The sequence below is a fragment of the Neofelis nebulosa genome, chromosome 16 (assembly GCF_028018385.1).
Source record: "Neofelis nebulosa isolate mNeoNeb1 chromosome 16, mNeoNeb1.pri, whole genome shotgun sequence".
Taxonomy (NCBI): Eukaryota; Metazoa; Chordata; class Mammalia; order Carnivora; family Felidae; genus Neofelis; species Neofelis nebulosa.
In genome coordinates, this window is record NC_080797.1 from 192,483 (window position 1) to 214,759 (window position 22,277).

General features: G+C 52.0%; 1 protein-coding gene and 1 long non-coding RNA gene across 13 annotated transcripts in view; both read right to left on the bottom strand.

The window, feature by feature from the left end:
- Window positions 1-2,346: 2,346 nt before the first annotated feature.
- LOC131497579 (uncharacterized) lies at window positions 2,347-9,976 on the bottom strand. 9 transcript variants are annotated; one of them, XR_009255033.1, is made up of 7 exons: window positions 9,460-9,754; window positions 8,184-8,910; window positions 5,421-7,094; window positions 5,048-5,205; window positions 4,394-4,566; window positions 4,078-4,234; window positions 2,347-2,424 (listed from the first exon to the last, which is right to left on the bottom strand). It is a non-coding gene; the product is annotated as an uncharacterized LOC131497579 (long non-coding RNA). The 9 variants fall into 9 exon arrangements; XR_009255031.1 differs by lacking the exon at window positions 2,347-2,424 and adding an exon at window positions 3,580-3,716; XR_009255027.1 differs by lacking the exon at window positions 2,347-2,424 and adding an exon at window positions 9,875-9,976 and having other exon boundaries at window positions 3,890-4,234; window positions 9,460-9,541.
- A 4,793-nt stretch (window positions 9,977-14,769) lies between these two features.
- ZZEF1 (zinc finger ZZ-type and EF-hand domain containing 1) overlaps window positions 14,770-22,277 on the bottom strand; it is a 103,875-nt gene continuing 96,367 nt past the window's right edge. For all 4 annotated transcript variants that reach the window (XM_058705695.1, XM_058705693.1, XM_058705694.1 and 1 more), the window contains exons 53-55: window positions 19,524-19,677; window positions 18,856-18,927; window positions 14,770-17,147 (exon numbers count right to left, since the gene is read on the bottom strand). In XM_058705695.1, the coding sequence (XP_058561678.1) occupies window positions 17,067-17,147; window positions 18,856-18,927; window positions 19,524-19,677 (307 nt within the window). In that variant the 3' untranslated portion in view covers window positions 14,770-17,066. The remainder of the gene's footprint in view (window positions 17,148-18,855; window positions 18,928-19,523; window positions 19,678-22,277) is intronic.

Genomic DNA, 22,277 nt, shown 5'->3' on the forward strand with positions numbered 1-22,277 from the left:
TGAGGGTGGGCCTCGTCCAGTGCACTGAGGCCTGAATACAGCAGAAAGGGGAGTAAACCCCTCTCCGCCTGGCTGCTGAGCGGGACCCGGTGTTCTCTGCCCCCGGACCAGAATGTGCATTTGCTGTGCTTGCGCTCTCGGGCCTCCCGGCTCGGGCTCTGACCCCCACCACCAGCTCCCGGGTCTGCAGCAGGCAGGCTGCACGTCAGGGGACTCCCAGCCTCCATAACTTTGTGAGCCAATTCCTTGTGATAAATATATGTTATGCTTCCCTGGAAAACCCACACTAAGACAACCGTGTTCATTATAAAAGACAAGAACCAAAATTACATTTGCTGTACTTTCCCAAATTCCACGATTTTATGTACATACATACATACACGCACATGACACAGTTTGGGAAGAAACACAGCAAAACAGCCTGGTGGTTACAACTGAGTAGTGGGGACTCTGAAGAAATATTGCTTCTTTATCCTTTATTCTAATTTCTATGTGTGGTATGAGCATAATTTACTTTTTTCAGAAAATAATATGCATCCGTTTTTCTTCTAAACTCATACTATCCACTGTTAAAGGCATTTATTTACAACCAGCACAAACATGGAAACCACCCAACGTGTACCCACTAGTGAATGAAGAGACAAGAGGTAGGACCGTGCATATGAGAGGCCACACGGACATGAGCAAATCGCTGATGTGCGTCGCCCCGCATCACAGTGAAGTTCAGATCTCCTGCAGAGAGTGACTGTCCCATCCCATGACCCCAAAGTCAAGACCAGGGAAAGCTGGTGGCCAGGGAGGGAAAGCAGATGTGTACTTGTCTGGCATGGGGTGAGGGGGTTACTTTGAATGGACATGAGGAGACTCTGGGGGTGAAGGAAATGTCCTGGATCATGGAGATGGTCTCACAGGCGTGTACATCTGCCATAACTTACACAAAAGACACAAGAACAGTAACCATCTGTCTCCCGTCAACATCTGGTGGGATCACGTGTCAGCTGTGCGTTTCATGCTAATGTCTATTCACTCGCTGGTTTGACGGGGTTTGGGGGCTTTTCTGCTAAACATTGTTTCTCCTTTAGCTTTATTCCTTCCAAAAATGATGATCTGTTACATGTACCAATGTTGATATGTTCTCAAACAATGTGAGGGCTAGGGCACTGACCCACCACGCAGTCAAAAATCCATGAAGAACTTATGACTGGGTCCCCCAAACCTAACCACTAATAGCTATTTTTGAGCAGAAGCCTTACTGGTCACATCAACAGTCGATTAGTATGTATTTTGCACATTGTATGCATCATATGCTGAATTCTTACAATAAAGTAAGTCAGAGAAAGGAAAATGTCATTGAGGAAATCACAAGAGAAAGCATATTTACAGGACTGTATGGTATGTTTTTTTAAAAATCCATACAAAAAAAAACTTAAAAAAAAATCAACATCTAAGCAGACCTGCACAGTTCAAAACCCCATCGATTCCATCTGGATAGAGCCTCCAAACTCTCTCCAGACTAAGAATTACTATTCTATGGGTGCCTGGGTGCTCAGTCGGTTAAGCATCTGACTCTGGATCTCTGCTCAGGTCACGATCCCGGGGTCATGGGAATAAGCCCCAAATCGGGCTCTCCACTGAGCGTAGAGCCTGCTTGGGATTCTCTCCCTCCCTCTGCCCCTCTTCCCTACACATGCTCTCTCTCAAAATAAATAATAAACATTAACAAAAATGAATTCCCATTTTAAGGGGTATGTCCAGACTCTATATACACACTTAGCACGATGCTTATATAAAATCACTCCCAAACGTGTTTATCATTAGGGAAGGAGATGGGACTCCTGGCTGCAAGTGGCAGAAGTTCAGCTCACAATCGTGGATCACTCACATCTAAAGGTGCTGCAGGTACAGCTAGACCCAGGGGTGGAGACGCCATTGTTGGGCTTCCTCCTCCCCTCTCTCCGATTGCCTCTGGTTCTGCTTGGGGTTGGTTTCCCTCTCCCGCCACAATGCACAGTAATGACAAAGACTCTCTCTCACCGTACTGAGAGTCTCATGGGAGGACTGCAGTTGGGTCTCATGCCCCACCCGTGAACTTACAACCCCGAACAGGACGGGGAGCCACGACCAGCCAGACCTGGGCCACCTGCCTGCGCCCGGGGAAGGGTGGGTCCATCACCTCACGGAACCTCGGGGCTGGGTGGGAGCAGCACCCTGGTGAAAGGGTGGTGCTGAGCAGGCAGAACCAGCAGAGGTGTCGCTGTGTTAGAGCCACGGGTGAATGTGCAACCACAGTGCATCCTTTGGGGGCACGGCTTGCTGCCGTAAGAAAGAGACCTGAAATGCAGTGGCTTAACGAAGGTGGACGTCTCTTTACTTCTAACATAACATTTGCAGAGGTGGACAGGCAGACCGTGGGCAGCGTGGCATCTGCGGGGAGGAAGGGCATGCTCACAGATTCAGTGGGACAGGGAGTGGCACGCATCAGCTCTGTCACATACCATTGACCAGAACTTAGTCACGGGGCCGCCTGCAGCTGCAAGGGAAGCTGGGACGTGCAGTCGCTAGCTGAGTGACCGCGAGCCCAGCTACAAGGGTACTACACTAAGGAAAGGGAAATAGGAGTGCCAAATTAGGAACTGCCCCCAACGGCCAGTGTAATTAACACTGTAATAAACGTACTTTTAAGCTACTCGCCCACTAGAATTCTGGAGTTGACAATACTCCGTGCTGGCCAGGATGTGAAGCAGCTGGTGGGGACCAGAAACGGTACAGCTGCTTTGGAAATCGGCTCAGCGGCACCATTCGAGGCAGACAGGCACATGCCCTCTAACCTGGCAGTCCCTCTTCTGAGTGTTTACCCAGCAAAACTGAGGGCAGATGTTCACCAAAAGGCGTGTGCAAGAATGCTCATAGCACAGAGAAACGGGAACCCTCTTGCACTGTTGGTGGGAATGCAAATTGGTGCAGCCGCTCTGGAAAACCGTGTGGAGGTTCCTCAGAAAATTAAAAATACACCTACCCTATGACCCAGCAACAGCACTGCTAGGAATTTACCCAAGGGATACAGGAGTGCTGATGCATAGGGGCACTTGTACCCCAATGTTTATAGCAGCACTCTCAACAATAGCCAAATTATGGAAAGAGCCTAAATGTCCATCCACTGATGAATGGATAAAGAAATTGTGGCTTATATACACAATGGAGTACTACGTGGCAATGAGAAAGAACAAAATATGGCCCTTTGTAGCAACGTGGATGGAACTGGAGAGTGTGATGCTAAGTGAAATAAGCCATACAGAGAAAGACAGATACTATATTGTTTCACTCTTATGTGGATCCTGAGAAACTTAACAGAAACCCATGGGGGAGGGTAAGGAAAAAAAGAGGTTAGAGTGGAAGAGAGCCAAAGCGTAAGAGACTCTTAAAAACTGAGAACAAACTGAGGGTTGATGGGGGGTGGGAGGGAGGGAAGGGTGGGCGATGGGTATTGAGGAGGGCACCTTTTGGGATGAGCACTGGGTGTTGTATGGAAACCAATTTGACAATAAACTTCATATATTGAAAAAAAAAAAAAAAAAGAAAGAATGCTCATAGCAGCTTTATTGTAACCTCAAATTAAGAACCATCCAAGCGGACAAAGGAATCCCGGAGTGTTCACATGGTAGAACACCACTCAGCCACAGAAAATGAAGGGTCCACGCCAGGAAACAGATGAATCTCTGAGACATGGTTCTGAGTGTCAAGAGTCCACACAGAAGTGTGCAGTCTATATGTTCTATCAAGTCTGGTTAGAGGCCCCTCCCCGGAGCATTCCCAGTGGGCAGAGGTGGATGGCAGCCAGCGCTGTGCCCTTGACACTCCGGGGCTTGAGTCCCCTCCCCCCCCCCCCCCCCCGCCACCAACATGCAGGATGTGCTGGCCTCCTTGTCCAGACAGGTGATTGTCCAAACAGGGGCAGGTGGCCTTGGTGGGGGTGGGGGGCATGTATTTTCAGTTGTCCCAGTTAATAGGCCAGGTGAGTGCTTCCCTCCAGGAGAAGCTGCCAGATGCTTGCCAGGTGGCCCAACCACTTACACTCACATTGGCACTCAGCTTCCGCTGCTCGGTCCTGCCCAGTGCGCGTGCCCATCCGTTTGGGGGCTGAATCCCGGGGAGATGCTCCTGGCATTTCCCAAATGTATATGGTGACAGAAGATTTCACATTTCTTGTGGAGGAACCACACCAGCCTGGGAGGCCCTGCAGATAGGTGGAGATGAGTCCCCAGACACATGGGCACAGGGTTCTGATCCAGATTAGCTGGAAGTCCCATGTGCGGGCTGATCCCCACTTTGGGGAGCTCCCGGAGAAGCTGTCCTTGCAGCCGGCCCTGCCTGCATCCACCTGGCCTCATCTTACCTGCTGGAGAGGATCTGCAAGGCCATCGATGCCTCAGCAGGGTTCTGTTGGGTGGAGACTGGGCATGAATTCCTTGGATCACTTTTTTGTTTCCAAGTCAAAGTGTGAGAAGCAGGATTTAAATGATGGGTTATTGTTGGCTTCATTGCTCACGTTTTCATGTTCTTCCTTCTCTAATCCAAACAGAATCGAGATTTGAACTTATTTAGGAGATCTGAACATAGACCCTGCTTGAAATTAGAAGCCATATCTAGAACCACCCCACCCACCTAACAGCACACTCATGGAAGACAAGGGACCTGGAGGGTGTCACATCCAGATGGAAGAGAGGTGGGAAACTGCCCACCCACCCTGAGGATTGTGGAGGCCACCTGCAGGCAGGAGGGGATCTGGCCAGGCAGCTGTGTCCTGGGGTGGTCGGGGGTTGGGCTTTGGACAGTAGACCTCTTCCTGGGCTCCCACAGTTCCCCAGGTGGGCTCTGTGGCCCATGGGACTCCTGAGGCTCTGTGCAGCTGTACCTGCTTCTCTTGGGACACCTGCTCACGTAGTGTCCATGTGACATGCTGGACTGTGAGGGCACCCAGCAGAGAGACCACATGGGGGATAGACACAGAGACAGAGACTGAGAGAGAGAAACAGAGACAGGGCCTGACCTGTGCACAGCAGGCTGTTCAGAGGCCACATTCCAGCCTCTGCAGCCCAAGTCTTGGCCACAGCGCTGATGGGCCCTGGGCTGGATCACTGAGGACTATGGTGGCTGCCCCTGCTGACCGGGGACGTTGCGTTGCATCTCAGGGGGCTGCTGGGGCCACTGCAAAGAGAATCATCTTGGGCTGTTGGGGGTCCAAGGCCCTGTTGGAGCAAAGGGAGCAGACCCATCGCCCGGCCCTCCACCCTCAGGACACCCTCCCAACATCTAGAAGCTTCTCTGGGGAGGGCAAGGCTGGTGAGAGAGCCACAGGGATGTATGCTGCCTAGGGCAGCTGAGGTTGAACCACGGAACTAGACTTTGCTGGGCTCACCCACCACTGCATCCAAACCACGGAGATGCCCAGATGGAGGCTACGGCATGTGTTGTTTTGCACGATTCTGTGCTTGGTAAGCGGGTCCCCGCTGATTTCCCCGGGCCCCAGCAGGCCTGAGGGGGGTGCCAGGGGCTCCACACACGTAAGACTCGACTTCTGCCTGTTCGGCAGATTCCACGTGTGAGACCACGCAGCCTTTTCCTTGTGTGTCTGGCTTATTTCACTCAGCATAACGTCCTGCACATCTGCCTGTTCTTTTTTACAGCTGAGCAATATTCCTTCATAAAGGCATCACTCGCTGGATGGACACTTAACCTGTTTCCATGACGGGCCATTGTGAACAATGCTGCCATGAACGTGGGGGTGCGGAGATCTCTTCCAGACAGTGATTTCCTTCCCTTCGGGTAAATCCCCAGGAGTGGAATTATGAACCATTGGGTGGTTCTATTTTTAACTTTTTGAGGACCCTTCATAGTGTTCTCCACAGTGACTACACCAGTTTTCATTCCCACCAGGAGCGTTCCTTCTTCTCCACATCCTCATCAGTACTTGTTATTTGAAAATAATGATGATTTCAACAGTGCCCTCATTGCCAGTAAACAGCCAGGATGCTCCCAGGGAGCTGGGCAGTCTTTTGGGCTGGGAGGAAATAGCCAGAATGCCCTGAAATTCATTGAGTGTGGCGAGCCTCTCCTGGCCACCTACCTCCCCCTGCCCGAGGTGAACTGTTGGCTTGTAGGAATACTCGGCAGGAAGTTAGGGACAGGGGACGGAAAGGCAGACAGAAAGCAAGGAGAGACTCGGAAACAGGGAAGACGCTGGAGAGCAGGTGCTGTGTGGAGTAGGGAGGCCAAGCTGGAAACGGGTCCCTGCCACCTGGGCTGCTCTGAGCAGGTGGGTTCAAGAGGTGCTATCACCGTCCGTCGGGTGGAAGCGGTGACTTCCCAGCCACCGTGAACCTTTACGGGCAGAGGGGCCGTTAGACATGTTGGTGTGTCTCAAGAGGGCTAACCCTAACCTGATCCAGGCCCTGAAACTGCAGATTCTGTGACTGTTAGCAATGATTCGTGCCAACAGCCTTTTAGTGCCCGTGGGTGTTTCCTCTGTCCACACTCACAATAGCGATCCCGTGAGCGTCAGGTCTGACGGTCCCAAGCACGTAAAGGGACACGCTTCCCTTCCAAGTTTCACCGGCTCTTCCATTTCTCTGCTTGTTTCACAGACACCAGGAGAAGGGAGGACGGGCGCGGAGCAGGGACACCACTGAGGGCAGAGCAGCACCTGCCTGGAGGCCCCACAGCCACCCACAGCCACGTGGAAGAACCATCTTGTCACTCATGCAGACCTTCCCTCCAGGGAGGACATTACAGGACAACAAGTCAGAAGTTCCATTCTTGGGCTTTCTTCTGAGGTAAACCTCCAGCAATGTAGGATCTGCATCCAGAAAGATCCCGAGGGGAACTCTCCTCTTCATGTTCCAACTTGGATGAGAGCTTCCCTGGCTCCAGTCTTGTCGTGCAGCCTCTCAGGGCGTCAGGGGCTCAACCGCACCTGCTGCAGGCGTGGGCTCCCCTTCTTCCTCCCTGGGAGGTGGTGCCCGGGGTTCTTCCCTGCCGGTGCACTGGGTCTCCCCAGGAGGGCTTGGCTTCATCTCTCCCCTGCAACTTGCAGTGTCCTGTGACAGGGCAAAGGGGGGCAAGATCTCCAATCCAGGGTCACCAAACAGCGCCCCGGGTGGGGGCACTCGATGCCGACAGAATCCAAAGGCAGAGATGTGAGTGGAAATGACACAAGAAAGTAATTCATTTCAGTAATGACAACACCAGGAAGACAAGAGACCAACATCTCAGAGACTATATCCCAGGAGCCGAAAATGCATCCTGGCTTATGTCAGGAAAATGTAAGACAGAGGCCCCTGGCTGCGTGCAGGGGGGCAGGTGTGTGCGTGAGGGGGGAAAGCGAGTACGTGCAGGGGGGCCAGCAGGTGTGGTCAGAGGGGCAGGGGGCAGGTGGGGGGTGCATGCAGGGACATGTGGGTGCGGAGAGAGGGGCAGTGGGGTAGGGCAGTGCATGAGGGAGGTAGGTAGGTGTGGGGGGGGGCCATGTGGGTGTGCGCCGGGAGGTGAAGGTGGTTGGGTGCATGTAAGTGGGCAGGTGGGTGCGTGCAGGGGGAGTGAGGGTGGGGGGTGGGTGCAGGGGGGAAGATGGGTGCAGGAAGGGGGGCATCGGGGTGAGTGGATACATGTAGTGGGCACACGGGTGCGTGTAGAGGGGCTTGAAACAAGCACATTTACTATCTCATGGTGTCCGTGGGCAGGAGTCCGGGAGCAACTCAGCTGGGTCCCCTGAGACGAAGGTGTGGGCTGGGGCTGGGGTCCCATCCGAGGCCTCCCCCAAGGCAGGACCTGCCTCCTCACTCAGGCCTTAGGCTGCTCAGTTTCCATGTGGGTCAGACCCTCTCTGCATGGCCACGGGTTTCCTCAGGCCACCTGGGGGATGTGTCTACTGGAGACACTGTGACACTCTTATGGGACATAACCACATATGTGTTATCACCTCTGCTGTGTTCCCATGGATATCAGGAGGCAGAGATCTGGGCGCACCTTGAGGTCTATCTGCCACAATGTCCACAACACAGCTTCTAATTTTCAGAAGCAAGAGAATAGGAACACAGCAGAGATGGGTAGCTAATGACACGGATTCTACACAATGGTGCTATTGCCAGGCAGGGGCTCCCAGGCCGGAGCCCATCCTCAGCACTCACCCCTCTCTCACCAGTGGAACATGAATGGGTCCAGCAAGTGCCACTTCCAGTCCAGAGGGTTTAGAAGTGCTGTGACCTTCCCGTGGTCTCTGTCCCCATCTTCGAACTGAATTGGAGAGCCAGCAGGGGAGAGAGGTCTTGGGTCCATAATTCCTGCTTGGAGGAGAACCACCAGACACATCGTGTCCTCCACAATGTCCTCCCTCTTGTGTTAGCTGTGCAGACTTTAGGATTTATTTAAAATAGCAGCTGGTGTTAGCTTAAATATGGTGATGCACAGTCCCATTTAAAAACTTCTGTGTGCATGTGTGGGGTGCATATAGGTGACAATATGGATTGTCCCGTCTCATCATCAGGGGGCAGAACCGCTAGCTGCCTCCTCCTGCCCAACCAGGTACTCCAAGGCTTACAGTCGTATAACGATCAACACATATGAGCTCTCCTGGTTTCTGGAGGTCAGCAATTTGGGAGCAGTTGGGTGGGTGTTTGGGGCTGCGGTCTCATCTGAAGGTGTGGCTGGGGCCGGAAGACTCCCTTCCCACGCAATCCCTCACACGGCTGGTTCCTCTCCATACATGGCTCTCCACAGGACTGCTTGGGCATCTGCAGGGCATGGTGGCCGGCTGCTCTCAGAGACAGCCTGGCAGGGTTATTGTCTTTTATGACCCAGGCTTGGAGGTCACAGTCATGTCTACAAGATCCTATTGTGACACAGGTCACTGGGGCTCTGTGGGGGAGGAACAGCAGAGAGAGTGAGGACCAGATGGAGGGGAGGCTGGTACTCCTGTGTCCATCACTACCAACTTGCCACTATAAATAGGAGAGCTCGAGAGAGGGAGCTCTTATACCCCACACCCCAAATCCAAAGTGCACCCCAGCTCTGGTTGGCGGGTCCTCCCCAGAGATGCCTGTTGGGGTGATTATTCTGTCTCCACATATTAGTTTGGATGACTGGCCAGATCACTGTCCAGTTTCTCCCCAGCCCTCTCCTGGTCTCCAGAAGTAGGTGGAGGGCTGGGCTCCCGGTGGGGGTGGGGAGACATTTGACCAATGATACTGTGCCCCTAGCACTGGGAGCTGAAAGCTGGCATGGCTCTTCTCTGTGCTCTGTGGGTCAGCCCTGGAGAGTCTGAATTCTGTCTGCTGTCTCTAGTCATGGTCTTTGGCGAAGGGGGTGACATGGTATCATTCCAGACTGTGTTTCCTGCCAACAAGGAGGATCTAATGCCCTGAGACTCAAATTTTGAGTCTGTAAAATGGACAGGACAACACCCACCTCTCTGAGCTGTCATGGTGATAACATGAGGGATGGTGAGGATCTCTCTGCTGAGCCTGGGCTCCTGGCAGGATCCTGCTGTCTGTGGGAGGGGAACATGACCATCCATCAGTGGGCTGGGAGAAGAACTGAGAAGGCACAGGATGGCTTGTCACAATGCTGATGACACAGGTGGCCACTTGTAATTCGAATTCTGACCTGGAATCTTTGAATGGCACAAAGCCCTCTGTGAGGGTGGGCATGTTCATGTCATCATCACGACCATCGGCTGTGGGTGTGAACATACCTGGAGGGCTGTTAGCAAAGCTGGTGTCACAAAAGGGCCATCACCCCCCAGGCTAACCTCCACCCCCCACACCCCCACACCCCCCCACCCCCACCGCCCAGCACAGTGTGTGAGGGTGGAGTGGGTCACCTTCATGTTGGGGACACGATGTTCCATGCCTAGCAGTCCAGGATGGCAATGGTGAATCCTAAGACAGCCTGTCACAGCCAGGCCCTTTCCTTGCTCATGACGTAAGCGACCCTATCTAATCTTCATTATGGGGTGGCCTGGCTGGCCAGGGAACTCGCCCCTGGTGCCACAGCTGGCTGGTGGCATCCCTGAGCCCTGCAAGCCATGCCTGCGTAGTTGGGGTGAAGCACTTCTGCTATTTGGGAGACAGAACCTTTCTGTGGGGAGATACCACAAGGCTGGCTCTTCTAGAACTTTCCTGTTGCTAAGGTGACAAACTAGTGGTGATAACTCAGATGCCTGATAAGATGCTCAGGTTGGTTTCACTTCAGCGAAACCACTGGTATAAGATTAAAATTCTGATTTACTCTCTGTTAAAAGACAAAGTTTTCTTGGATTGTTGGTCTGCTTTTGGAAAAAAAAAAATAAAAGGTTTTTTTTTCTTCCTCTGTTGCCCAAAAAGATGGAAAGAACTATGATTTTAACCAAAAGAGCAGGACAGCATGCCCTTTTGAGTTGATTTACTCAAGCCTTGGTTGAAATTGCCCCTCCTTTGATCCAAAGGCTGGGGAGATGATGGTAATGTCCCTGCTGCTGGCCTCCAAACGTGCCACATTTGTGTTGTTTCTGCAAGGCAGAGGAATGGATGCCTGTGCCATATGAGGGTTGGGTGACTAAGATATGAGAAGGGTTTTACCGGGATACATGGGGCCATTTTGCTACACTAAGCCCAGTATATGCCAACTTGTACCAATCTAGTGACTGTGAAATGGACACCCACATGGCTGGAACATATTTACATGGGCATTGCTGAAAAAAAGGCAGGGGAATAGATGTCGACTTTGGCCCTTTTAGCCCCCCTTCAATGGCCAATTTATCCTTGGGTGGGGGGCCAATGGTTTTTGCTAGCCTTTTAAAATAGATTTGTAAAGAGGAACGGTTTTATTATGATCGATACATAAATTACTATTGGGATAAATTAAATTAATGCATCCCTCAACAACCATGGGAGTTTTTCATGGTCACAGTCCGTACTCCCAAGGTCCCGCGGGCAGGAAACAGGGGTAGGAGAAATCAGGGAAGACCAGGTCAGCTCTCGGAAGTAGGGTCAAGCCTGGCTAAGAGCAACTACTCCCAGCAGCTCGAGAGACTGACAGGGCTTCTGGCTGCCGATCCCGTAGCCAGCCAAAGTGCGGGGTTAGAAGGTGAGGTTTCTCCTGGCCAGCTATAAGGGATGCCTTTTTCTCTTTTTCCTATAGATGGGCAATTCCCTAACCAAGGCCAATACCCCTTTGGGATGCACTCTGAAAAACTGGGATGACTTTCATCCACAAACCCTGAAGAAGCAGCAACTCATTTTCTTTTTGCACCGAGGCTTGGGCCCAACGCAAATTGGAGGAGGAAACCTGGCCGCCAGAGGGAAATACCGATTGTAATGTCATCCTACGATTGGACTTGATCTGCAAATGTGAGGGGAAATGGGGAGAAGTCCCTATGTTCAGTGCTTTGGGGGCCTTAAGAGACAATCGAGGTAGATGTCAGGCCAACCCTTTCTGAAGTCCAGTCATCAGGAGGGTAAACAGCTAAGGGCCCTTTGCCTGTACCCAAAGCAGACATAGAGAGGGAGGAAGCGATGGCTTTCACCTCAGCCTCCGCCTCGGGTCCTCCATCCATATACCCAGACCTCAAACGTGCACTTCTGCTCCCTGCTGCCCACCTTACCCAGGCCCTCCCCCGTAGCATGACAGGCGTGTTTTCCCTACAAGAAGCTGGAGCGCCGGAAGGAGAAACCCAGGGAGGCACCACCATGATAAGATTACAAGTACCTTTTTCGCTCTAAGATTTAAGACGGACGAAAGGATATCTAGGTACATTTTCTGATGATCTGGATAAGTATATAAAGGCTTTTCAGAATATTAGGTAGGTTTTTTAATTGACCTGGAAAGATATAATGCTTTTGTTGAATCATTAAGAGTCTTAATCATTAAGAGTCTTAATGAGACAGAGAAATGTGGGGTTCTGGCAGCAGCTGAGAGATGTGGGGATGAGGAACTCCTTAAATAATTACGATGGGCCTGGAGGTCCTTCAGGGAACTCCCAGTTCCCTACTGGATTTCAGGCAGTTCCACCCCAAGATCCAAACTGAGACTATGTTAATCCCGCTGGGGGACTGGTATCGCTGCCACTTCCAAGCTTGTGCTTTGGAGAAATTAAGGTCTAAGGTTAAACCCTTAAATTATGTTAAGTTAGCCACTATTTTACAGACATAGGACAAGAGCCTGGTGGCCTTCCTGGAAAGGCCTCCCCGCTCTGAAGCTGAGAAGATTCTAAAGGACAAATCTGTCCGAAAGACAAAATTGGCCCCTGATATTCAAAGGAAGCTGCAAAAATTGGCTATTGGTCCGGAAGGGACCCTGGAGGAGCTTTTACAAGCTGCCAATTGGATATATGACTATCGAGATCAAGAGGAGAATCAGGAACGGGAAAGAAGGCTTAAAAAAAAATCTGGGGCACCTGGGTGGCTCAGTTGGTTGAGTGTCCGACTTCAGCTCAGGTCATGATCTCGCGGTTCGTGGGTTCGGGCCCTGAGTTGGGCTTTGTGCTGACAGCTCAGAGCCTGGAGCCTGCTTCGGATTCTGTCCCCCTCTCCCTCTCCCCTACTCACACTCTCTCTCTCTCTCTCTCTCTCTCTCTCTCTCTCTCAAATAAATAAATAAATAATAAAAATAATTTTAAAAAAATGTAAGGCCTTAGTCTCAGCCTTACATACTATGTCAAACCAGACTTCCCAAGGTCCTGGCACCAAGTGCCATATCCGAGGCCATTCAGGGCACTGGAAACACCAGTGTTCTCAGAGGGGACAACCGAAGTCGAAACCCCGTGAGCCAGGCCCCTTGTGTGGAGACGGTCACTGGAGATCCGGATGCCCTCGGGGACCTCAGTCTGCAAGGGCTCAGATACCCAGTGTCCCTGAAGGGAACGGATCGGTCCTGGGGCTCATCACAGTGGCCCCCCTGAACCAACTGTCCACTGAAAACCCAGAGCCTCGGGTAACTCTGGGAAACAGAAGGAAAACCGCTCGAGTTCCTTCTTGACACTCAGCTGCCTTTTCCGTCCTTTCCCCGGCCGACCATCCAAATGCCGCGTAGCTATTAGAGGCGTCTCCAGAAAACTTATGCCTAAATTTTTCTCTCATCCCCTGGGGTGCATATGGGCAGACTTTTTTTTTCTGCCCTCTTTTTTGATAAAGGCAGAGAGCCCCACTCCCTTGCTAGAAAGGGACATTATGACTGAATTCGGGACGACGGTGCTACTAGCTCCAGGACGGATAAATAATTGCCTGAACTTAGAGTAACCTGGATATTGGAGAGGTAAAGTTAAATACTCTTCGTGGAGTTTGTTCCTGTGGAAACTGGATGGCCAAAGGAAGATTCGAGGATCGAGAACCAAAAACTAGTTAACTTGCTTAATTATTCTAACCAACAATATCACAATATCCAAATAAATATGGAAGAGAGAGGAGAACTTGTAGTTAAGTTTAAAAAAAAAAATGACCAGACATGTCAGGGACTTTTGGGATGGCTACAATGCATCTTTCCTTTCCATGGTGTGGTCTCCTCCCTAGGAGGCATTGCGTTTGGAATATTAATGCTTGTTAGTCTAATAGTCTATGTATGTCATTTGTAGAAGCCGATGATATGCCAGAAAAATAAGACCTCCAAGAAAATTCTGCTAGCCCAGATGTTCCAAACACCCTCCCGTTATCTCGGACCTCTGGATCGACCTCGGAACCTGCCCTGACTGCCATACCCCGGTCATTGTCCCCTTTCAGCAGAAGGGAGTTAAGATCGATCGTTGTCCCAATTCCTAACGGCAGTTAGGAGTCATGTATTCAAAGTGGGGAATATGATAGGAAAAGATGAGATTCAGTAGGCAGAGAAGGAACGGTTAGGACCTGGGATCCCTGGGTGGAAAAACAACAACGACAACACATATTTTGGAAAAATGCTGGGAGCATCTGACCACAGCAAACCCCCTTGGGTGTAAGGTTCTTCTTAAGAAACAAATGTCTGTGCCTTATGTCCAAAATAACCTATTATTATTGGAAGATAAACCTGACTGTGAGGAAAGCCCACACTTCCTGAGCATGTTTGAGCAAGACCTCAAAAATAAAGGAAATATAAATAAAAATGGAATCAACTTAGAAAAGGAGGGATTGTGAGAACTAAGGGAGATGATTCATTTCCAGAAGTACCAACTAAAAGCTGGGCTATCTGGTTAACAGTAGTTTCCAGCCTATTGGAAATCTGCACGGACCTCCCCACTCCCACAGTGGGGTCCCAAACCCTTAGACACCGCACTTCCTAGTTCTCCCATCCTCCCGCCAGCCTCCGTTTGGCGGGATTCTTTTTCAAAGGCTTTGCAATGAGCACGCGCCACCGAACTGACGTCTCTGCGTCGCCCCAGGGAACGTCCACTTGTTCTAATCAGACTACCTTTTGCCTCCCGTGGGCGGGCACAGGCCACGTCGGCGTAAGGCTGTACCCTCTGTAGCACGCAGCCAATGAGGAAGCAGGGGAGGGCCTTCAGCTAGGAGATAAATCGTCTGCTGTAACCGCTCGGAGTGCGCCTGTCCGTCAGACGCCCGCTCTTGTAAGAATGTTGATCAGAGCCTCGCTTCACTGCAGCTCTCGGAGTCTCCACGTCCCCGCTTAGATTGGGGCAGCGGGCTTGTGTCTCACACCTTTGGCTCCTGTCAACCACAAGTCCTTGAGATTCCAGCAATTCCATCCCTTTGGGCCGGGCAGAAGCTGCAAGTATGATCCTCACAAGAAAGACGGAAGAAAAACCCCACACACAGTTGCACTTTTTTATATAGAATTTGTACAATATATTTCTCTTCATTTGCATATTTTACCCACAACTCAACATCCTTTTTACAGGCTGAAATCACTCAGCTTGATATAATCAAAATTCTTTCTTTCAAACAAATAAGAAAAATTCAAAATCGTAAACCCGTAAGAAAACAAATTAAAAACAATGATGAAAATAAGTCACTCCTCCCCTTAGGAACAGTGTCTGTACAATATATAGGATTTGGGTCAGAATCTCTTTATAAATCAGGCACATGTTTCCACAACACCTTTATTCCTGCCAGTTTTATCTCCTGCCTGGAAGTTCTGCCTCCAAGAAGGATCAAGGCAGGCTGGTCTCGGCGGTGTCCGTTCTTCCAGACACTGCGGGCCGGTGGGGCCCAGGGGCCCAGGTGGGTGGGGCGGGCTGAGCGGGGGAGAGCAGCGGCTGTGTGCGAAGCAGAACCCGGGTTCACTCCGTGCAAAGTCAGAGAGGCCAGAACGGCAAGGGCGGCGTGAGACAGCAGCGGTGCGGGGGCCGGCGTTTACCCACAGTCAGGCCTCCCAGCAGGATGGGGAACACAGTTGGCAGTGACCACCCCAGGAGGTGTGAACCCGCCCCGCCATCTGTCCTGCTTTGGTCAGTCGGTCTGGGGCACGAGGGCTGTGGGTGGCAGCGAGGCGAAGCGGCGAGCACACCGTCTCGTCCATCTTCCAGGCCCCCCTCTGCACTGAGACGGGCCTGGGCCTGGGTGGTAGGGAGCGTGGGGCCTTCTCTGAAAGCTGAGGACGGTTTCCTCCAAGCCGCAGTGCCCAGAGCTTGCATCCCGACACCACGGGGGACCAGACCGAGCCCGGGCCCCAGGCCTGACGTCACCAAGTTTCAGGACGGGCCCCTCGGTTTGCATCTCCTTTGAACTGTCCCCCACACGCTGGCTCAACGTGTAGCTTGGGGCTTGAGTGAGAATCCAATTCTGAGGCTGCATGAGGTTGCTGCCCCTCGGCCTCCTGACCAAGAAGGCAAAAGTGCTTCTGCAGGAAGACACTTGTGGGACCTGCACTCTCGGGCCCCTCCACCCCAGACCCCGCAGACCCTGCGAAGGGGGCTTCAGAGGCCACGGGAGCACTGACCTGCTCCCCTCGGCCTTCCCCGGGCCCCACGCAGCAGGCCGTGCTCAGGCCAGGACGCCCGCCCTGAAACGACAGCGGTCCCAAGCGCTCTTCACCGAGCCTTGAGCGCAGCCCAGGTACCCACCCCGCCCTCACGCGCCAAAGCATGGCTTTGGAACGAGAATCGTCGGCACTTCAGGGCAAGACCGCAATCATAAAAAGAAAAATGGAAAACAGCATTCGCGAGACCTGGCGCACTCACAGCCAGACAAATGACAGCCGAAGAAGCAGGTGGGGCCCTGGGGCGGACACGTTGGGCTGCCCATGACCACGGAGAAGAAATAAAATCATGTGTCTTTTGTTTATTTGGTTTTTTGTCTTTTTTTGTTTTGTTTTGTTTTTACTTCTAAAATAAGATCTCATCTGATAACACTTCAAGTATTTAAGTACAGAAGCTAAAGAGAATTCCTCGACTTGTTGCTTCCACAAACAGTGTGTCCCCCTGCGTGACCGTTCTGCCGGGCCTCCCGTGGGGCCTTTCAAGGGAGTCATGTTGTTCTGCTCTAAAAATGTGAGGTGGAAACTGGAATAAGTTGAAACAACTCAACGCAGATGCGCTAGGACCGGTGCACGAGCGATGCACGTGGGAGGCCCGCTGGCCGTTTCCAAGGGCACTTGTTGTCACCGATGACTTCTGCGGGGCAGCTGCGTGGGTGCTTGGGGGCCAGGTGGCAGCCAGGACGAGCTCTCATCAGCTTTGGTTTGGACCATCCAGTCTCAAGAAGCAAGAGCAAAGGGAGAGCTCCCGGGCCAGGCCCCCGCTGCCGGAGGTCTTGCTGAGGGACGCAGCTCCGGGCAGACGCCGCGTTCAGCCGCCGGCTCCGGCTCGACGGAGACAGAACCCTTTCCAGGCTGGTCTCTGAACAACCTTCTCAAGGGCCCCTGCCTGCCCTCCCGAATAATTCTGAGTTATTCATACTCATTCTCATATGCTATGGTGTGTGCAGGTGTCTAGCTTGTGACGTGGCAAGTTCTTGGAGGCGTGACTACTTGGCATTCTACTCGGAGCAAAGGGGGAACTCAAGGGGGGCCGGACGCTACAGCATGGGCATTTCCCTGAATGAGTTTAGACGTCTGCTCTAAAACCCGTGTGGACATATCAGCTAGGTCCATGCATACCATACCAAGGGCTAACACTTGACATTCCAGAGGCGGGTTGCCTTGTTTGGGTAGTTGATGGCCAGGCTGATAGCAGCGATGTTCTGTAGAGCCTGTGGAGGGAGAAAGGGTCACTGCCAATGTCGAGAACCATTCAACTGCTCACTCGTTATGTGTGGACTGAACAAGAGCCTCTGCTGAGCACTGGGGGTGGGGCTGGGGCAAGGGAGACACAAGCAAATGTGGTTCCCCTCACCCGGAGCACCAGTCTATAGGAGAGAGAGAAAAACTCTCTCAACCACACGGAAGCTCCAAACATAGGGTAGAAAGAGCATCACTGCCCTGTAAGAGGGGCAGGTGCAATGCTTGGTGGGCTCAGTCGACCCGGAGGATGCTGCCCACGGGGTGTCTGGGCAAGCTCTTTAGGGAAAGGGAGGAGCACAAAGGTGCGGAAGGGAAGAAACAGACAGCCAGCGCTGGGCCACAGTGTAGGAAGGGTCCTTGCTGGGAAGGAGGACGCCCTAGAGCCAGGCCGAGGCCGTGGTGCGGGCTCTGTGCAGCAGGAGCGGAAGGCGGCTGGGGGAGGACGAGGCAGAGCCCTGGTCCAGCACGGTGGATGGGCTGTGGGGAGGGTCAGGACGAGGGTGACACTGGGCACAGGGGCAGGTGAGAGGGAAGAGCCCATAGGAATCTATGGAGCGCTAGGTGCCATATGGTCAAATCTCAAATTTTCGCTGCGTGTCACAAAAGCAGGGGTACTGGGGGCGGTGGGGGCAGGCACCTGTTAGGAGGGGAGGGAGGTTCTACTGTGCCTACGGGTCTCAGGAGAATTTGTACAGACGCCCCAAGTGGATGGGGGCTTCCTGCTTCTCCGCAGGCAGGACCCTTTCCTGTGAGAGGACCATGTGCTCACCGAGCAGACTTGCAGGAACAGAGTGCAGAGCTCCGGCTGGACAGCCACTCAAGCGTGACCCTGGGCAAACCTCCCCCTTCTCTAGGCCTTAGTGTCCCCCTGTGTCCACTGTAGGGTTGGACCACATCCTCTGTGATATTCAAGGGTCTGCAGGTCTAAGGTTCTCAACATGCGGCCTGCGCCTGGGGGTTCCCGAGACCCTTTCCGGGCTCCGCGTGGTGATGCTAAGACATTGTGCCTTTGCCACCCTCACGCTCTGGAGCATGTGGGGAGTTTCCCAGAGGCTGGTGCAGGACAGCACAGCTGCAGCAACAGGACGCAGGTCTGGCGGGCGTGGACGACAGCCGCCTCCTCAAGGATGGTTTTGTTTGGGAACATACAGCTGTTTTGCAGAGAATGTGTTACTCATGTTAACACGGAGTAAGTTTACTATTTCTTAAAGTGATAATTAAGTGCTTAAGTGTTTTAATTTCTAAGTTTAAAACCTAATCTCTAATGGTATGTATCGATATGTGCAACACGCAAATGAAAGCTTTTTGGGACCCTCAATAACTGAAAAGTGGAAAGGTGTCCTGGGACCAAACTGTCAGGGGTTCTCCTACCAGGGAAAAAACTGAAATCTAACTCTATGGAAACTTCAGGCAAACTGTCAATTTAAGGCATTGGTTGTTTTGGTTTCAAAGACAAATTCTTGCTAGCGTGTTCCAAGCCCACAGTTGGATATGAAGGACACCAAGTAAGGGGCTCAACTCCCTCCTCAGACACTGGAAGGATGCAATGGGGTTGGGACAGAGCCCCGGGTGAACCCCAGGGGCATTCCGTCCATGGCAATGGGGCCATCTGGCCACGGGGAGGCAGCAGCGGCCAGCTTGGGGTCGGGTGGGGGTGGGGTGGGAGGGGAGGCATACCTGTGCCGCGCAGCGGAGAAGGTGGTCGTCGGTGGTTAAGGCCAGCAGGTACTCCTGCAGCAACCCCAGCTCCTGCGGAGAGAGCATGGCTGTGGCTGGAGGGGACCGCCACCCAGGGGACACCCTCCCACCACCACCGAGTCCCGCATGGGTGATCGCTCCTGGTTCCGCGGGCACCTCACGGCACTACCTCACTCGAGAGCCATGGGAGGAGCTGGACCGGGAGCAGCCAGGTGCCCAGTTCTGGAAGGGGGGGGGGGGGGGGAGTGGGGGCGGGGAGCCCTCTGCCCCGACTCATCCATAGGGTGCTCCAGTCGGTTTCCTCATGTAGAAAATGAGGGGTAAGCTAAAGAACTGGGAAAGACCTTCTCATCTCACATGTTCAATGAGCCTACTACGCTCGTGGGAAGAAGGAGAAGGAAGAAGGAAGAACCCGTCCATTTTATTTTCCAGAACTCACTACTGTCAAGCACTGACCCGGGGCAGTTTTTCCCCTGTGGCTTTAGGCCTGACAAAACAGCATTCCGGGGGGGCCGGACGGAGGTGAGGATGCATACTTCAGGCCACGCCTGCCCCCTGCGCAGGTCTGCCGCGACCCAGACGACACCCCAGGGCTCGGCCCTCAGCCCAGGCAGCGGGGGAGCTCCAGCAGGGCCCTCACCGCTCACCTGGGCGCGGTTCTCAGTGACAAGGAAGAGCTCCGTGAGGGCGCGGTGCAGGGGGAGGAGGATGCCAGGCTGTGTCACGTCCTCGAACAGGCTGTACTCCATGTGCGTGAAGAGCTGCCACAGGGGCTTTAGCAGCGTCAGATCACAGAGGTCGCTGCGGGAGGGGGTGAGACGTGAGACAGACGGCAGCTGACAGACTCCCCCCCACACCCAGTAAAGTCATCACTGTCCCCCCAAATGGCCAAAAATATCCACCAGTGGCAACTAGGGAAAGGGGCAGAACCTAAAATTCAGAACAGGACTCCAAGGACGCAGGAGACCCCGAAGCCCAGGCCTGTAAATCAGCGGCATGCCTCTAAACGGTTGTTAGGAAGAACCTCGTGGAAAAATCTCAAGATAAATGTTACGTGGAAAAAAGGAGGCATAAAACTGCAGATATGGTATCGTGTAACTGTATTAAACACAACAGTGAACAAACATATCAAAAATGTTATCAGTTGTTGTCTCTGTCCGTTTTCTAGATTTTCTACAACACTTGTTGCTTTAACAATCAAGAAAAAAAGAGGCAGTTAAAAGGCAATGAAAGCCACTATAAAAATCTTAGGCTCACGAAACACAAGAAATATGGTTGTGAGGTCGCTCGGGCCAGAACCCTTTCCCAGTAGAGCAGAATCCTTTTCCACTGGATAGGCCTCCGTGGAGACTCACTGCGTGTTTCACTCTGAGGGAGGACGTGCTGTGCTTCTAGTTCAACGTCCTTATGAGAAGAAAAGTCAGGAAATGATATTCTGAGCCTTACGACATGACTTTATATATTTATAATCCTAAATTTTGCTTTTTCTCTTTCACGTATGACTGTACGAAGTATTCTGCGCATTTACTCTTGGAGCCCATCATTTTCTCCCAGAAGAGCGAGTCTTCCCAGAGCACCAGGAAAACTTGGCTTGATTTAAAGAGACAGCTCTACAGCTGAGCTTTCAGGAAAGCGCTCCTACGTGGCTCATCCGTGGCTCATCCGGCCACTGGCAGCCACCCCTCCCCTGGGGCTGCCTTTCCCCTCTGCCCAGCCTGTCTGGACTGAGGAAGGTCGGCAAACCGCAGAGGCACATCACGTACAGCAGGGAAGGACCCGCCCGTCTGAAGACAGTTTCATGCCCATCCCTCAACCACCACGTGGTTCTCACTGCAGGCTGCTCTCAACAGGACAGAATGCAGCCCCTGTGGGCTAAGGGGCCTTTGTCGCACACGAGGACACGGCGCTAACGGCAATCACGGCTGGCTTTCTCTCTACCTGCCTGCGCGCAGACGGACTCAACGTGCCATCCTTTTCTCTCCCTGACTCGGAGAGCCCTTTGTTTTTTCAGTAACAGCTCCATATTACACCAGAAGATGGCGTGCTATCTTGAATATCATCTCTCCACTCTGGCGGCATCCTGTGTCTGTGTGCCTGGAAACTGCTAGAGAGGCGCACTGACACCGTGCGCGTGAGGGACACATCACCAACACCTGCCCTCTGAGGTGAGGAACAAGACAGCGGGTCTTTAACCTCCACTTCTACTCAGTACTCTGGGGAGGTCACGGCTAGTGCAAAAAGGAAAAAAAAAATTTCTAAGGACCGAGAGGAGGAACGAAAACCGGTTCTTTGTAGATAACGTGACTGTGCTCTGAATAGCGACACGTGAGCTCTCCAAGTTAAGCAACAGAGCACTGTCACTGGATACAAGGAAAATACACAAAAGTGAATTGTATATGGGCAGAAACAATGAAGAATAAGAATTCTACAACACCAATTACAGTATCATCAAAAACATTAGATAAATCTAATTTAATGGAAATCCTCTACATAGAAACATCACTCAGACCTGAGCACTGGAGGATCGCAGAGAAGAGGAATCAACATAGACGGTTCAGTGCTCTGAAGTCCACCCAAACCCCATCAGGTGAGACGGGGTATGTGCGTATGTGTGTGAAGAGAAAATACACAAGCGGATAAGGAACACGACAAGGTACTGGAATTTCTAGCCAGAGCAGTGAGGCAAGAAGACGAAATAAAAGGCGTCTACACTGGAAAAGAAGACAGAAATGTCTCTGTTTGCAGATGACATTCTCTACAGAAAACACCAAAGACGCCACAGAAAAACCGTTAGAACTCATAAATCCAGTGAAATCGTAGGGCACAAAATCAATATAGAAAAACCAGCTGCCTCTCCTCTTTTTTTAAAACTAGGTTTCACACCCAGCGTGGAGTCCAGCGTGGGGCTGGAACTCATGACCCTGAGATCATGACCAGAGCTCAGATCAAGAGTCGGACACTCAACTGACTGAGCCACCCGGGAGCCCCCACCTGCATTTCTATATGCTTAATGACGAGCTATCAGAAAGAGAAACTAAACAAGTAATTCCATTTACAACAGGATAAAACAGAGTAAAATACTCAGACATACATTTTCACAAAGGAGATCAACAATCTGTATGCTGAAAACTATAAAACACTGATGAAAAAAACTGAAGACGCAACCAAGTGGAAAGGCTGTTCCGCGTTCAAGGACCAGAAGGATACTGTTAAAATACGGCCGGAAGCAATATACAGATTCCATGTAGCCCCTATCAAAATCCCAAAGGCATTTTCACAGAAATAGGAAAAACAAATCCTAAAATCCACAAGGAACTACAAAAGACCCCAAATAACCAAGTCAATCTTGAGAAAGAACAAAACCAGAAGCCTCGCACATCCCAATTCCCAACGGCAATACA